Genomic DNA, 17,318 nt, shown 5'->3' on the forward strand with positions numbered 1-17,318 from the left:
AGGACAGTTAGTGTCAGTTTCACTACACTTAACGAAGCAACGACTAACTAAGCACTGCACTCTTTACACTGTACAAGTTTGTACAGTACTTTTCTTGAGTATTTCATACCTCCACTTTACTGCACTACATTTATCTGACAGGTATAGTTGATGATTATTTGTAAATGTAGTGAATAAAAACCCTCTGAAATGTGGTGGAATAGAAATATAAAGTGGAATAAAGTGGAAAAACTGTACTTGAGTAATGAATTTGAACATAACAGTCAGTCACACTTTCAGTCGTTTTAAAATGCTTTTATTGTTAGTAGATAATTAAAGTATTAAAGGCACAAAGCAAAGAAAAAAAAGGTGACAATCACATTTGATTTTATCCAAAAAACAGACAGAAATTAAACATTTTTTCTTCGTGTCGTCGCCGTCCGTCGTCAAACTGAGTCTGACGGCTCCGAGGCTGCTGGGCCTCGTCACTGTCAGCTCTGCCTCACTGACGGTGGCGTCTATTGATCGACAGGTATTATGATTGATTAATATTTTATAATGACTCATTCTGTCAGAGAAGAGATCTGACGCAGGAGATCTGCTGTCAAACTCACTCTGACTGATCCGACTATGTCTAACTTCTGCTTTTTGTCTGAGTCCAAATTTAGCTTTTTTAATGACTCAATTTTTTGTAAAAAGTAGAGATTTTGTCAGTAGGTGATTGAACCATCGATATAAAATTAAAACATCTTGACATAAACCTCAATTTGTTTAAATCTAGATTCATTTTGGGAGACAAATTGTCATCTACGGTTTGCTGTTTACCGCTTGAGACACAAATATGTAAATGTTGTATTTAGTTATTTTGTATTTTCACGTTGCACAGGTTTAGTTTTGTCTTGTTTGGAAATAGAAGCTAGTGTTGGACCAGGAGAGACTACTCAGCTGATCTTATATTATTTTTTCTTGCAAAATTTGGCGAAAAGTCTGAAACCAGAAGAGCGGAGGCTGATATATCAGCAGAAAGTGCATCATCAGGTTATTTTTCATGCACTAAAAATCAGATGTGAGTCAGATTACAGCCGGACTTTAAACTGAATTTCAATGTAAAACTCATAGTAACTGGAATAATGTGTCTGTTTACACTGAAACCAAATGTTTGTTGCTTTAAAAAAAATGTTTTCTTATGTGTCCAGTTTGCTCTTTGATATCAACGTGTTTTGTGAATCTTAAATATGATTTTCACGTTTTACTCTAATTCCTCAAATTTCCCTGATTAGAAAAGTACCTAATGACTTGCAAAGATCTTAATTCTTCTATGCAGTTGTTCTAGTGTCAAATACTTAAAGAATGCTGTGACCTTTGACCTTTAAACTGTCTGTGCTGATTTTAAACTATTAAAACTATTTAGAAATGAGATTTTCTGCTGTTGTGTACATGAAGTCAAACAAGCAAACAATTCAACAAAGAAGTCATTTTGCGCTGATTCTTGGCTCCGCCCACTTCGCCTGAAGCTGCTGTGATTGGTGGAGACATGGTGGGCGGGGTCACAACTCTGTGAACCAATCCTCTCAGGAACTGATTTCGACATCAGCCTGTCCAAACACCTGAAATGGACACACCTGGGCATCAATAGACGAACTAATACCAGTTAAAGATTTGACCTAAATCACAAGGGTTAATCCTCGTACGGTGGCCATTTTAGGACATTTCTATATTATATCCATATTTTCAGATATGATGTTGAGGTGAAATGGTTCAGTAGAAGGTGGTGGAGGTTACCTGATGCAGGTTGCTGCAGGCCATCACCGCCCAGAGGCGTCTGGTTCCCCAAAGACGAGGGTAGAACGCCTCTTTCCAGGAGATCTTAGCCTGAGGATCAATGCCACTGAAACACACACACACAGAGAAACAGGTATGAATACACAACACACACCTGGAAAAATGTAACATCGGCATGTAAATCAGAGGTGTGCGTACCTGTAGTAACGTGTCCTGTAGTTCATGAGTCCAGATCCTTCCATGGCCAGGCCGACGTTCTGCAGAGGGAAGTTGAAGGGGTTGGTGAAGGAAACGGTCACAAACATCTCCTGCTGCACCTGAGGCCGGCCGCTCACCTGAAAACGGAAGAAGAAGAAGAAGTCAGTACGGTGTAATCAAGCAGAAAGCTCTGGATCTGAAAAGTTAAACCAATGTTGAAGTGTCTTAAACCTGCATTCTCTCTAACGGCCAGCAGGGGGCGACTCCACTGGCTGCAGAAAGAAGTCTGATTGTATAGAAGTCTATGAGAAAATGACCCTACTTCTCTCTTGATTTATTACCTCAGTAAACACTTTCCTGATGAGTTTATGGTCTCAATCACTAGTTTCAAGTCTTCTTCAATGCATCATGATGTTCATTTTGTAAATTACTTAAAGCGGTGTATGCTTTATGGTGTGGCTAGCTGACTCGCTACCACAGCGACAACGTTGGTTAGGCATAACCCCAGAGTAGGGATGTGCAGAGGGCCCAGTATTTGTATTTGTATCTGTATTTGTGGAGGAAACAAAATTATTTGTATTTGTATTCGAATAAAAGTGGAAAGAGGTTTAAAAATCCTGTTTTTGTATTTATTACGCTTTTAATTTTAGAAAATTAAAATGTTACAATAAGTGTTCATGAAGTGTTCCCTTGGGAGCGCTTCATTTGTGTCAGTAGTTCAGGTTTATCTCTGGGGAACACCCCCAACTCTGGGAGTGATGTCCAAATTAGGAAATGTGCGTCATGTAGCAGGTGGATGTGACTCCCCTCGTTGAGACCTGCTGATAGACGTCACAGCGGAGCAGAGGAGAGACACTGAGATAGTGATGTAACCGACCTGTGCGCTGGTATTTGACTTTTTTTTTGTTTTTCTTCCCGAAAACAAATAATTTTTAAAATATTTGTATGAAACAAATATTTGATATTTATAAAAAAACCCCACTATTTGTGCTTTGCCAAATAACGTATTTGTATTCGGGCACATCCATACCCCAGAGTATAGGCATAGCCGTAACCGTCGCTATTTCAGTGTGTTTTCAGTTCATGAAAGTTAATTGTAACATTTTAGTCACTTAAAAAAGTCTTGTTCAGTGTTTGGTTAATGAGTCCAGTAAGTACATTTTGTCTTAATGGTCTTAAGCCTGTTTTTCGCTAGTGATAATTAGCATTAGCATTAGCTTTTTTCACAGTTAACCATAGACTGTGAATGCATCATGCTAACCAAGCTAGCAGCTAGCGTTAGGGTCAGAATATGGTCACTTCTCATCACTTCTGGCTCCACAAAGCCAAGATGGCGACAGTCAAAATGCCAAACTCGAGGCTTCAAAACACGAGTCCACAAACCAACGGGTGATGTCACAGCAGCTACATCCATTATATTTATACACTCTATGAGGGTAATAAAGTGTTTAATTGGGAAGAACAGTAGATGGTAGTTTCACTCCAGTTTTAGATCACTCGAAAGCAAACAAACCTCTGTAAGTTTTATCATTTCAAGTTAATTCAACCTAAAATTTCAACACCATTTTAAAACTCAACTTCACTCAGTAAATTAAGTTTAACAAGAATAAGGAATAAACATCCTTAAATTTACCGTCCATAAAGATAACTTTTCATGTCAACTTTTTTAAATGTTGTAAAATCTTTTAAACTTTCATGTGAATGTTTTAGGTTTTACTTCTATTTTTATTCTCCAACGTGAACTTTTTTTTTTTTACCTGTGAGTACTTTGAAACTGATTAACTGATCACATGATTGAGAGAGTAAATTCTCTAAAATCAATAAATAATGACAACAATAAAAACATCAATAAAAATAAAATCAACAAACTAAATGTAACAATAATGATTTGGATGGAAGTCAAAACTTAAAAACTTTCTGCTGAAGTTTGGAGAATTTTAGTTAATTAACAACATAAGTTGACTTTCAATCATTCAACTGTAGACGTATTAACAATTTAAATCAATTGTAAACAAATATGTAAACATTTTAACTGTTTTTAATTTGTTGAGCACTTTGAGCTTCATTTTGTATATGAAAGGTTCTGTATTATTATTATTATTATTATTATTTTGTCAAATATCTTTTGAGGCCTGTGTGTGTGTGTGTGTGTGTGTGTGTGTGTGTGTGTGTGTGTGTGTGTGTGTGTGTGTGTATTTTACCTCGAGGGTGAGGGCCGGTGCCAGCAGGTCGACCAACTTGATGGCGCTCAATGATTGGTCGTCATACTGCCCAGTCAAAATGAAGTGCAGGCACTGCTGAGCACCCAGGCGAGGCAGGTACTCCTGAGCTGTGGTCTTCAATATCACACGCTCCGCTGCAACACACACACACACATTTATTATTATTTAACCATAATAATAACTGAGTCTATCTCCAAAAAGGACTGTGGGGGACTCACTCTGCTGGGCTGGCACAGTGACAGTGAAGTCCTTGTCTTGGAGTTGATTGGCTGTGATTCCAGTGTAGAAGACGACCGACCCGGCCAGGTGAGCTTGGACCGTTTTGGGAAGTTCCCCGAGGTTCTGGAAATCCACGATCAGGTTCACGTCCTGACCCATCGCGACCTGGAGAGAGGAAGAAGTGTCCTGGTTGCTTTGGGAATAATGTCACTGCAGTGGTGGAAAGTAGATTTACTCAAGTACTGCAGTTAAGTACAATTTTGAGGTACTTGTACTTTACTTGAGTATTTCCATGTGATGCTACTTTCTACATGTCAGAGGGAAATATTGTACTTTCTACTCCACTACATTTATTTGACAGCTTTAGTTACTTTTCAGATGAAGATTTGACACAATGGATAATATAACAAGCTTTTAGAATACAACACATTGTTAAAGATGAAACCAGTGGTTTCCAACCTTTTTGTCTTTTGACGTCTTACAAAAAGCAGTGTGTAGTCGGGGTCACATTTCACATGTCTATGAGTTGTTAACAGCTCCACCAAATAGTGATTTTTCCCTCTAAACAGATTGTTGGATGGATGTGTGGGCAGTGTTACCTGTTCACAGTTGACGGTGACTGTCACCTCGCCATCGGACAGCTCAGAGTGATCCCTCTGACAGCCGTATTCCTCTGCTCGGGCCATAACTTGGCTGTCTTGTGCGCTACCTGCACACAGAGATCAGTTCAGTACAGAAGGGCCCCAACTTCATTAATTTTGTATGTTTTGTTTTGTTTAAAGGGGACATATTCTGCTTTTTGTGGTATGTAGAAATGCTGCCTGTAAGTCAAAAGTCAGGGCTTCAACCTGCTTTTAACGCTTTGTGACATCATTTAACAGCTGTCCGTTCTTTAGTCTTGGTTGCTAAGGTGGTTGCTAAGGTGTTTCCATGTGTCTCATATTTCAGATGTGATTCAGCTCCAACATGTACGGATGGATTTGAGAAGTTGACATTTGTATTAAAGAAGGAGAAAAAGAAATGAAAGCCGGAGGAAGCTTCCTGAAAGCTGACCAATCAGAACAGTATGGGCTCATCAGGAGGCGGGGCCTTAAAGAGACAGGAGCTAAAACGGCCTGTTTCAGACAGAGGCTGAACTGAGGGGCTGCACAAAGGACCAGTAGAAGATAAATAAGGAGTTTTTAACTGGAAATCATGCAAAGATATTCCAGTAGAGCCCAAGAATATAAATATAGAGCTGGAAATGTGCAGAATATGTGTCCTTTAAGTCATTTGGATGTTGTGACTGTTTGTGTTACCTTCAGGGTACTTGTAGGTGTGTGTGATGTCTTGTACTGCATCGCTGCCTACAGCCTTGGTGCAAATAGACTGTCCAATCACAGCCTTTTCCACCCTGTACGGAGTCAGAGTCCCGTAGCGATCCCTCTTATGGAAGACCACGTCACTGTTCACCTGGAGGGAGAAATGAACTCTCAGAATTGATCATGTTGGAGTTAAAGTCAGTCCTAACTTGAGCTTATAGTTTTTATCTATGCTAAAATAAAATTCAACACAATAAAAATATCATTAGTAGTGTATTGAAGACATTACAACTAACACTTATCATTCACAAATAATAATAATATCTCGTAAGCTGGAACCAGTTTTAGAAGAAGTATCCACATCATTTATGTCATTAAGAGTATTATCAGTAAAATTTACTTGAAGTATCAAAAGCTGCTCAGAATCACAAAAAGTTTCAACATCCATTTGAACAAATGCTTGCTGATGAGGACCATGTGATATTATTAAAAGCTCCAGAACAAGCAAGACGGACTGTTTTATCAAGAATGAACTCTGAACACTGACCGACTGCAAGTGTAAAGATGGTGGTACAGTATTTATAAACTGCTCTATCACATTCACAGGAACATATTATTTTTTTTAGGTGCATAACATTCTCTAAATGCTGTTTCAGAGGCTTTTTCACCAACAAGAATAAAGTATTAAAACTTAGAGGTTAACATAGAGTTCTGCGTGTCTACATTTCCATGGCAACAGAGCAAACGCTATCTGGTGATGAGGACCGTTTGATTCGATCAAAAACTCCAGAACAAGTGAGAAAATGGACCTTGAGGAGGGAGCCTGAGGAGTTTTGTGAAGAATAAAACTCTTAAAGAAACAGAAAGAGGTCAAATGTTCATTTATACTAGCATGAAATATTGGCAATTTGACAGTAAAAATATATTTATTGTTGAAACTGACCTCGGCGAACACGAAGCCAGAATCAAACGGGTGGCACAGCAGACCTTCCTTGATGGCAGCGATCGAGGCCGGACCACAGCGAAAATGTCCTGCAAATAAAACAGAGACACACGTTTATCATCCGTCTGTCCACCCGTCCATTGAACTGTCCATCTGTCTCTCTGTCGTACCATCACTAGTCTCCTGGGGCGTGGCGTCCACCACCTGCCATCCTTCGAGACCGGGCGGCAGGTCAGGACGTACCATGTACACCTCGTTCCAGCAGTGGTAGTTCCTGCAGAGAGACAGTAATGTATAAATTGTGGCTTTACGGAGCTTTAAAGCGAGTTTCAGCTCATTGTTTATCTGTCCGGCTGCAACTTTACTGTTTTGGTTCACTCTCAGTGCTCTCATAGCGTCATTTTGGGCCGCAGCAGGCAGCTGTTTTCAGAGAAAAAGCTGTAAAAAGCCACTGTACACCACTCAGCACTGAGCAAAAGCTGATGATATGTCAGTGTTGTGTTCTCTACTTGTTTCTGATGAAAACTAAAGGACAAAAACTCTGCAGTTATTGCAGGTTTCAGGTAGTGTAAACACATAAAAAGATTCAGATTCAGAGGCTGAGACAGCAGTTACTGCTACTCAAGCTAGGCTAGTTAGCTTTCAGCAGGACTAGCTGAACTGATTTGACTTTTTTGTCCACCATAATGGGGTTTAACTAAACCCTCACGTATGTGGTATAGCAAACTGAATTTCTAACATGTCTGATTACCAATTTTTTTTTTTTTTTTTAACAACAGGAAGCAGGTAGAAAAGTAGGTAGTTATATTTAGCTTCAGCTTAGGCTAGCTTTGGCTATCTCTCCAGCTAGCTTAAATTTGACAAACTTTTAGCTTTGTATGATGTAATGTTTATTTACTATACCCCTGTATGAATTGTAACATTTGATACTGTAATTCTTTTGTAAATTTGCCTGCCCAGGGACTGCTGATGAAATTTAACTTACTGATTACCTCGCTCTGGGACAGTCAATGTCAACTGTCCATGTTTTCTGTGGATGTCGAATCAGTCTTGAAGGTAAATGTAGTAAATTGAAACAATAAACTCATCAGTGTTTGCTATATTGACAGAGAAAGCTGAGTTTTCCTGCTTGCAGAGCCGTGCCAGCAGTGCCTACATGTACCAGGATGTACATGAGCTTCTGATGCCCAACCCCCAAAACCTGTTGTATACTCTGTTGTATACTCATTCACAATGTAAAATGTATTGTCTTCCATAACATCCTCTGCAGTCATACTTTAGGATGCCATTTTCACTGTTACGTACAGAAACGTAGCTAGTTTGCAATACAAGCAAAGAGAACGAGGAAGGTTTGTTTTTGGGCGGCATCTAGAGCACACCCCCTGGCTACTCAGAGGCAGAGACTAGACATCCAAGCTGAAATAGCCTGTAGTTCTTCCTTGCTCCCAACTACGTCACTGTACACATCAAATGACGGCGCTGGTGCCGGAAGGACAACAGATTTTGCAGCATCGACAACAACTGCAGGCATTTTTGACACTATATCCGGATATTCGGATAGCTAGAGATAAGGTTGAAAATTGACGAAATGGTCCTTTAAATAAAATAAAAAATAAATTAAAGGATCATATGGAGCACCTGCTAATGTCTCCTAGCAACATACAGGGATAAATTAGTTTAACGTGGGACAATTTTTGCAAAAACTTCTCTGGTCAATAACACTCAAGGCCAAAGTGAATGCCCATTTGCCATTTTTTTCTCAGTAATCAGTGTTTTTCAGACGAAAACTGTTTTTGATTTAAATCATAAATTTGTAAAAGTCTGTGTATGGCAGGTAAAGCAAACCCTGGCCTGGTCTCCTAGCAACAGACATGACTGACAGGCGTCTGGACCAACCAGATGGAGTCCCTGGTGTTGCGTCTGTCCGGCGTGCCGTCAGGCTTGAAGATGAGGTCGGTCTTCAGGTTTCCCGTGTTGTCATGAGCTGAGCTGAAGTTGGTGATGACCCTTGAAGGGATGCCGAGGCAACGCAGGACTGCAAGGAGATTAATTATTTAAAGTAGTTTTAACGCAAAATACCACATTACTAGTAAAACTACACTGGTGGAGAGTAACTATAAAATAAATGTATTCAAGCACTATATTTAAGTACTTTTAGAGTACTTTACTTAATTTCCATGTTATCATGACATCATACCAGCTTACTAGCCGTTACCATGGTAACAGTGTGTGCTCTTACAGGTGTTAAAGACTCCAGCGAACACCCAGCACTGGGCGAAGCAGACGGGGACACCGGTGTTGGCATACTCCAGCAGGATCTTCACGCTGCCCGTCCACAGCGTCGGGGCGGTGCCCATCGAGTAGTCGTCACTCCAGTTCCCCACCAGCACGCCGTTATCGTCCTGAGAATTGATCTGACAGAAAGGGTTGGGAAGAGATCAGTTATTACCAAGCGGGTAGAGTCTGAAAAGTGAAGCCAATGCAGAAGTGACTTAAACCTGTATTCTCTCTAACGGCCAGCAGGGGGCGACTTCACTGGCTCCGAGAATAAGTCAGATTGTATAGAAGTCTATGAAAAAATGACCCTACTTCTCTCTTGATTTATTACTTCAGTAAACACTTTCCTAATGAGTTTATGGTCTCAGTTGCTAGTTTCAAGTCGTCTTCAATACAGCATGATGTTAATTTTGTAAATTAAGGTCCCATTTAGAGTAAAATAGACTATGAAGCAGAGCATGCTTTAGGTGTGGCTAGCTGACAAGTCACTACAACGTTGACAACGTTGGTTAGGTAAGGTAACCATGGTGTGACCCCAGATTCACAGAGTATAGGCGTAGCTGTCACTATTTCAGTGTGTTTCAGATGTTCAGTTTTTCCAGTAAGTAAATAACAGGCTTAAAACCATTAAAACAAAACTTACCTTTTGTTTTAATTTTTGCCTGCGAAAATTAGCATTAGCATTAGCATTAGCATTACCTAAAATCAGCATTACCTAAATCAAGAGGGTTTATCTTGCCTTTTTAGGACATCTTAGACAGTTAGACTTGGCTTAAAAGATAACTCTGGCTATTTTCTATTTTTTTCTTCTTACATTTGGATCCAAACCAACAATTAACTGATCTACTAACAAGTATTGTGTGTGTATCAAAGCCTGATATATCTTATTCCTCTGTGCCGTAGACCTCCGTTGTTGTCCAAAAACTATTAAAAACACGATTGTTAATATTATTATTAAACATTATTAAACATGTTAGCTCATCAGCATGCTAACAGTGAACATGTGGTCAAATGTGGACTTTGACCTTTTGGTGCCACTTGAGGAAAAGTTGGATTGTTGGATGTTATAAGGATACATCCTCTGGGACCATAAATATTAAAATATTCATGGTCCCTATGCAATATTTATTGAAATTAGGATTAAAGGATGGGTTCACAATTTTTCAAGTGTGTCTTAAAATAACAGCCAGCAGCTGAAAGTAACAGTGAAACCAATGAAAAATGTATTTAAAAGTTTATCTGAAGCTAATATGAAGCTTCAGCGTCCAAATGAGTCAAATCAAGTAGATATCTTTCAACGTTACAGTCTTTTTAGTGCCAAAGTCCCTCTTTTGGTTACTATACTTCCACCTGCAGCTCAACAGGGAAACACTGTCCGAGGAAACTAAAAAGACTGTAAATGTGTCAGATATCCACTTGATATGACTAACTCAGACTGCTGAAGCCTCATATAAGCTTCACAGAGACTTTTAAATGCATATTTGGGCTAAATGACTGTGTGGTGAATTTATTTTCTTGTCCACTCTGAATTCTCACCATAGCAGATCCCTTCCTGACCAGTTTGATGGCGTTGCCACGATCATAGATGGGCATCTGAGATGAATCCAGGATGTAAATACAGGCATCCAAAATACCTTGCTCAAACTGCAGAGAGACGGGGGGGGGGTTAACACATTAATATTCATAGTTTTTATAATGTGTGCGTGATGTGTATTTGTATGTACCTGTCCATACATCCAGCCTCGGGATGATACAGCTCCAACTGAACCCTGGAAGATCACTCCGTAGTCATTGAGGACGTACTCCCTCCGTCCTGATTCATCAGGCAGAAACACAGCGTCCTCTGCAAAGAGAGAGACAGACAGGCAGTCAAAGAGCGAGTATTTCAGTAGTCAGAAACACAAAGGGAATCTAAAACTAAAATGTGTATGAATGAGTTTGTTTCAAGCAAACAATTTACCCTCAAATTAAACAATCATGCTTGAAATCTTCCAGAATTTCATAAAGTTACAATATTTACACCACAGGATAGTAAAGTTGCAATCCAGCATTCATTAAACACTAAATCTATGGAGACTTTATGTGACATAAAACCAATAAATTCAGCCTGGATCACCAAAATTCTTCTTTGACATCAAAATGTATTCTTTTGACTTATCCCAGGGCATCAAACTCTTTTTTAAAGTCATTAAATCCTCCGAAAAATCCTACAATCCTAAAACACTGTACAAAAAAGCCACTATTATTAATATTATATCTCCTTTTATTATAAATTGTTGCAGTTGTGCAGCATTGTCGGGTTGGTTGGGTTGCTTTATTTTACACATAAGTAACGCTGAGGAAAGCCTTAGGTTGTTTTTTTGATCATGTGCATCATTAAAAAAGTGATATACACTTATTTGTAAGTGCTGATGATTTAACTTGTTATTCCTTTAATTTTATGCAAATCAGCAAATTTTCTGAGTAATTTGCAGGTATTTATTTTTGGGACATTTTACAGAGAAGGTGCTGCAATTTAGTGCAAATTATTTGAAACAACTGAAAAGAATATGAAGTTGGTTTAGTTTGTAAATGCTGACACATCATATCTGGGTTCATATGTAGTTGTTAATTTGGAAAAAAATCTTAATAAATCAGACTTAACAATTCTTTAACAGACAGAAAATATTTTGTTTTTAGTGTGTAGTTTTGTGTGTCAAACTACATATTAACATATTAGGATGTTTCTCAGAGAATTAAGTTACAACAGCTACTTTTAGGAAATTATTGAAAAAAAAAATGCTAATATATTGTTTGACACACAAAACTACACACTGACAACTAAGCATTTTCTGTCACTTAAAGAATTTTTGTAAATTGCGTCCTAAAAATTTACCGTTAAATACTTGCAAATTACTGCAAATTTTACAAAGAAAATTTTCCAGGAAAAAAGTTCAAAATTAAAAATAAAGCATTACCTCAGGCCCAGCTCTAGAAAACAGGGGACCCTACACAAGATTTTCTTTGGCGGCCCCCCTTAAGCCGAAATTATACTTTCTGCATCAGCAAGCACGCAAATTTTGTCATCAGAGCGTCTTGAATAGGCTCTGTGTGGACGTATGGGAGTATATTCAGGAATTTTCTTTAAAACTATAAACTAGAAAGGAAAGAAAAGGAAAGAAATCTCTCCTCTGAAGTACAAACAGTAACGTTTTCAGCCACTAGGAGGCAGTAAGAGTCCTCAGACCTGGACACCAGGCGTTGAACAGCATGTACAGGTCGGTGTTGGCGTCCCTCGCAGTGCGCTGCATGCCGCTGCCGGCGTCTATGGCGACGTAAGTACGATACTTCCCCACGATGGCGTCGGCTGTGGGCGTGATGCTCAGCGTCACCGTCGTGTCCTGCATGTCCAGAATCTTCCCCGCCCATCCACCACCAGTACGGGAGCCAAAGGTCACCACCATCATTGAGCCCTTACTGGCTGACGGGTTGGAGCCTGGAGGAGGAAGAGGGGGAGGAGGGTTAGTGATGAAGAGGGAGGAGGAGAGCACACAAGGAGAAAGACAAGGAAGGTAGGACAAGAGAGGAAGAAGGAGACAAAAAAGAAGCAGAGGGAAGAGAAAGAAGGAGACAATTAATAAAGACAATGAATGAATGAATTGAAACATCAATCCTTCACTGAGGCTTAACAAGCTTTTAATTAACACAAACCCCAAAGAGATTCACGCTACAACAGCACGACTGTATTAAAAATGACACCAGCATCTGGAAACTTTAATTACTATGCTACTGTTTACAGGTTTCAAACTAAATGATCTTAAATAACTTCCATATATCAATATAAATTATTAACTTCTGCTTAAAAAATTAGTACAAAAGGTACAATTAGAGATGCAGTGATTAGCTGATTAATAGAATTGTCGGTTGACAGGAAATCGATGGGCGACTATGTTGAATTGAAGACTGAATAATTGTTTTAATAATTTCTTTAAGCAAAGATACTCAATTTGCTGGTTTCAGCTTCTAAAATGTGATGATTTAGTTGTTATTGTAGTATTCAATATGAATGTCAAAATGTTAATAAAATAAAAAGAATGATATAAAATAGTGAGAGTAGAAGTAAATAAATATAAAAATGTGACAAAAAAGAGACGTTAATTTAAAAAAAATGTTGTGTTTGAGATGTATGTATGTCTGTCAGTGAACATCTGTCAGACAGAGCAGCTCACATGGTGTGTGTGTGTGTGTGTGTGTGTGTGTGTGTGTGTGTGTGTCTTCTAATGACAGAGCCATGGGGAGTGTGTGTACTAATTAGCCAGCCAAGGATGCCTAATGAACTGACAGTCGTCTAATTGTTTGGTGTGGGAGTCTGTTGACGGAAGCCTTTTCATCAGTTAATTGGTTAATGAGGGAGCAGTTTAACTGTCGGTCTCAGGTGGGCCTAGCTGTGGCCACTGAGAGCCCCCCCCCCCCCCCACACACACACACACAATGTATAAGACTTTATACATTACAGTATGTTCCCTACAGTGGTGGAAAGTAACTAATTACATTTACTTGCTTTTAAAATACAACACATTGTTAAAGATGAAACCAGTGGTTTCCAACCTTTTTGTCTTTTGACGTCTTACAAAAAGCAGTGTGTAGTCGGGGTCACATTTCACATGTCTATGAGTTGTTAACAGCTCCACCAAATAGTGATTTTTCCCTCTAAACTTCTCACATGCTTTCATTTCAATAAATGTTCAAATGATCCAATATTTCAGCAAAAATCAAAGATTAGAGAAAAAGTCCAAAAACTGAAAACAGATTTGTGTATCAGAACTTTGTTTTTTCTTCTTTCCTCTCCCATTAATCATCTCACCACCCCTCAGATTTATCTGCTGACCCTTTGGAGGGGCCCGACCCCTAGGTTGGGAACCACTGGACTAAACTAGCTAACTGTATATAAAGTAGTGTAAACTAGCTCCACCTCCAGCAGCTACAACAGTAACATGCTGCTCTAACACTGATGCTTCACTATTAATAATCTAATGATGTCATATATAATAATATATCAGTCAGAGGGACCAAACCACTACTTTTACTGCAATACTTTAACTACATCAAGCTCATAATACTTATGTACTTTTACTGCAATACTTTAACTACATCAAGCTCATAATACTTATGTACTTTTACTGCAATACTTTAACTACATCAAGCTCATAATACTTATGTACTTTTACTGCAATACTTTAACTACATCAAGCTCATAATACTTATGTACTTCTACTGCAATACTTTAACTACATCAAGCTCATAATACTTGTGTACTTTTACTGCAGTAGGATTTTTCATGCAGGACTTTTACTTGTAATGGAGTATTTTTACTTTGTTGTATTGGTACTTTTACTTAAGCAAAGGTAAAATTGTACTTAAGTACAGTACTTGAGTAAATGTTCTTAGTTACTTTCCACTCTGATCTCTGCTTGAGGCAAATGGCTCCAAGCTACTGAACTGTCTGAGTCGAGTTGCATTGTGGGTAATGTAGGAACCAGGTTTTGGCAGGGAAGATAAATGTGTGAAATAAAAAAGACGATTCTGCTGCATTGATTTTGATAATCTTTTTAAAAAAAAAACTGACCAGTTAGTACAAAATGAAATCTCTGGATTTCACGTTTAACAAAAAGACATGAGATTAATATCCATCTTCTCATTTAACTCTTACAAAGAAAGCAAATATACCCTAAAATATTCAACTATACCTTTAAAAAGGATGTTTTAAAGATGAGATCCTGTAACTAATGTACAGAAAGTAAATCAGAGAAGCCAAACAGAAACTGGTTAAACTGGTTGAACCTTTTCTGTCCAAAACCCATCAAACTCTCCAGGTGGTTGATGAGATCAGAATTCAAACTCACCAATCAGGAACTCGAGCTGGAAGTCGTCTCCTTCAGCCAGCTGTCGGTTGAAGGTGACGCGCATCAAGAACTCCTGACCGCGTCGGACCACCAGGCAGGGGGTGTCGTAGGCAGCTGTTTGGTGGTTGGGCTCGTTTACCTGCTGACACATGTCGACACCACCGTCCACCACCGACAGAGACCCTGAGAGACAGGAGTAAAGGGATAGTACACCATGTTTTCATTCATTAAGGGTCAGATTATGTTCACACGTTAAGGGAGCTCACCTTGCCCAGGTGCATATGATCTGGGAGCGACTTCTGCACCAGAACCACCTTCAAAAGGTTCAAATACTGGAAAATCCTCGGCATCGTTCAGAAGGTTGGAGGTTGGCACCTAAAGGTAATTTAAAAAATCATCAAAGAAAGAAAAAAAGAAAGAGAGAGTGATTATTAATGGCCTAAAAAAGAATAATAGAAATAAATAGTAATAAAATAATTACAATAAATATAAATAATTATAAAAATAAAAAAATCTGAAAAAAATAACAACTGAAAAAACAAATCCTAATGGCTGAAGAACTTTAAAATAAATTTGTAATTAATTGTTTAATAAATAAAGTAATCAGTAGTAAAAACAGTAATACCGGCCCGTTGTAGCGCCCTCTGTAGGATGTATTGGTTCGGAGAGACATGATGGCAAAAGGTCAAAGGTCAAAGTTTTCACTGAGGTCACTGGACAGAAATATAAAAATATATATAGTTATATCTATATAAACATATCATAGAAGAACTTTTTAGTGGCATCTGAAACAACAGTACACATTAATGTATAAACACACAATAGAGAAAATAAATAGCAGTAAATAACTGCAAAATGTACATTAAATATGAAAATGTCAAAAAAAACACCTCAGATTCACTGCAACACTGCAGAAGGATTATATAATTATTCAATATTTTTATAACCATATATTTTTTTAAAAAAAGTATATTTATATGATTTTACAGAAGGTCAAATGTGGAAAAAACATTTATCAGATTTAAAATTGAATAGTGAAAAAACATTTACTCTGAAATGGAAAATATTTTACAGAAATATTTTACTTCATAAAATACAATAAGAAGTTGCTAAATAACTGTGAAGAGAAGCTGCTGCACAAATCATACATGCAAATTTTTTTCTGACTTTTAAAATTTCAAATTAAACAAATGTATGAAGTGAAATAAACATTTTGTATATATTTCCTTTTTATGTTAAAAGGACAATTATTTACTTTTACGTCTTTTCAGCATAGACAACATGTCTCCATCTCCATCTCATTCCATTATCAAAGACCAAAAGTCCTTTTAACATGTTTTTCATGTAATTATACACAGTAAATTCACATAAAGAGGAAATAAATATAACAGTGTGTATTGTTTTTCACTTTGTTTCTTAGTATTCAAAGGAAACAATCTGAAAAGGGAATGTCACTGAAGTTGAACTGCCTTTGTCATGCGTTACATAAAATATATTTTGTGACATTGAACATACTTAACATTTTGTTTTTACCCATTTTTGGTGTCAAAGCATCGAAATAGTTTGCAGCTCAATCTGTGTTTCTTAATTGACAAACACTGGTCCATTTAACGGTTAATAATTGCTACTATGACCTCAATAATAAACATAAAGTAGAATTATCACCTTTCTGATAATTTCAACAAAAAGTGAAAATATATAAGCTTCATAAATGTAGAATTTATGACAGAGTTGTTGTGTTTGATTGCACAGGTGTTCCTAATAAATTGCTCGCTGAGTGTATCTGAATATCTTTGTATCAAATCTTTAAATCTTTTCTAATATTTATTTTAAAGAATAATCTGCTTTGTTATGATATGTTTTCCAGTGAGTCATATTACAACAATTACAACTGAACAAACAAATAAAACTGTAATGTAAAGAGATAATAACAATAATAATGCAGATTCAAAATGCAGCAAAAACACGACGTCTCACCTTTCAGATGGAGAGAAGTTCGTCTGATCGGGTCAGATGATGATCGGACTCGACTTCAACAGCAGTTTATATACACACACTGCTTCCTCTTTTCAACTTACACACACACACACACACACACACACACACACACACACACACACACACACACACTATTGGACACACATGACAAATAAATTAAAACAAACATTACAAAATTAAGCTTAAATTGTAAATAGTAACTTTTGTGACTACATTAACTGTGTTTAAAAACAATTTGTGGATTGTTGTATTTATTTGTAGTTTTATTTATTATTATTATTTATTTATGTTTTAACTTTAATATTATTATTATTTTTTTTTTTCCAATTTGTAATTTTTGGTTTTATGCCTTTGAAAAGACATTTGTAACAAAGTGCTATATAGATGAACTTATTATTGTTATTATTTGACTTCATCTGGTTCTAATTTTTACTTTATTTTCTTATAATCACTGACCAAAAACACACAATCACTAAATGTTCAGTACATAAGAGCTCCAGAGTTTTTATGGACATGT

The 17,318-nt window shown here is 37.6% G+C and overlaps 1 protein-coding gene across 1 annotated transcript; it reads right to left on the bottom strand.

The window, feature by feature from the left end:
* Positions 1–279: 279 nt before the first annotated feature.
* On the bottom strand, positions 280–16,869 carry LOC137173438 (coagulation factor XIII A chain-like). Its single transcript, XM_067578261.1, has 18 exons — positions 16,781–16,869; positions 15,429–15,516; positions 15,070–15,178; positions 14,804–14,986; positions 12,148–12,396; positions 10,646–10,764; positions 10,458–10,565; positions 8,884–9,058; positions 8,541–8,679; positions 6,815–6,918; positions 6,645–6,733; positions 5,699–5,852; positions 5,000–5,109; positions 4,400–4,565; positions 4,161–4,315; positions 1,960–2,096; positions 1,762–1,867; positions 280–1,586 (listed from the first exon to the last, which is right to left on the bottom strand). The coding sequence occupies exons 2-18, from the start codon at positions 15,474–15,476 to the stop codon at positions 1,551–1,553; spliced, it is 2,187 nt and encodes a 728-aa protein (XP_067434362.1). The 5' UTR covers positions 15,477–15,516; positions 16,781–16,869; the 3' UTR covers positions 280–1,550.
* Between the last annotated feature and the right edge of the window lie 449 nt (positions 16,870–17,318).

The sequence above is a fragment of the Thunnus thynnus genome, chromosome 21 (assembly GCF_963924715.1).
Source record: "Thunnus thynnus chromosome 21, fThuThy2.1, whole genome shotgun sequence".
NCBI lineage: Eukaryota > Metazoa > Chordata > Actinopteri > Scombriformes > Scombridae > Thunnus > Thunnus thynnus.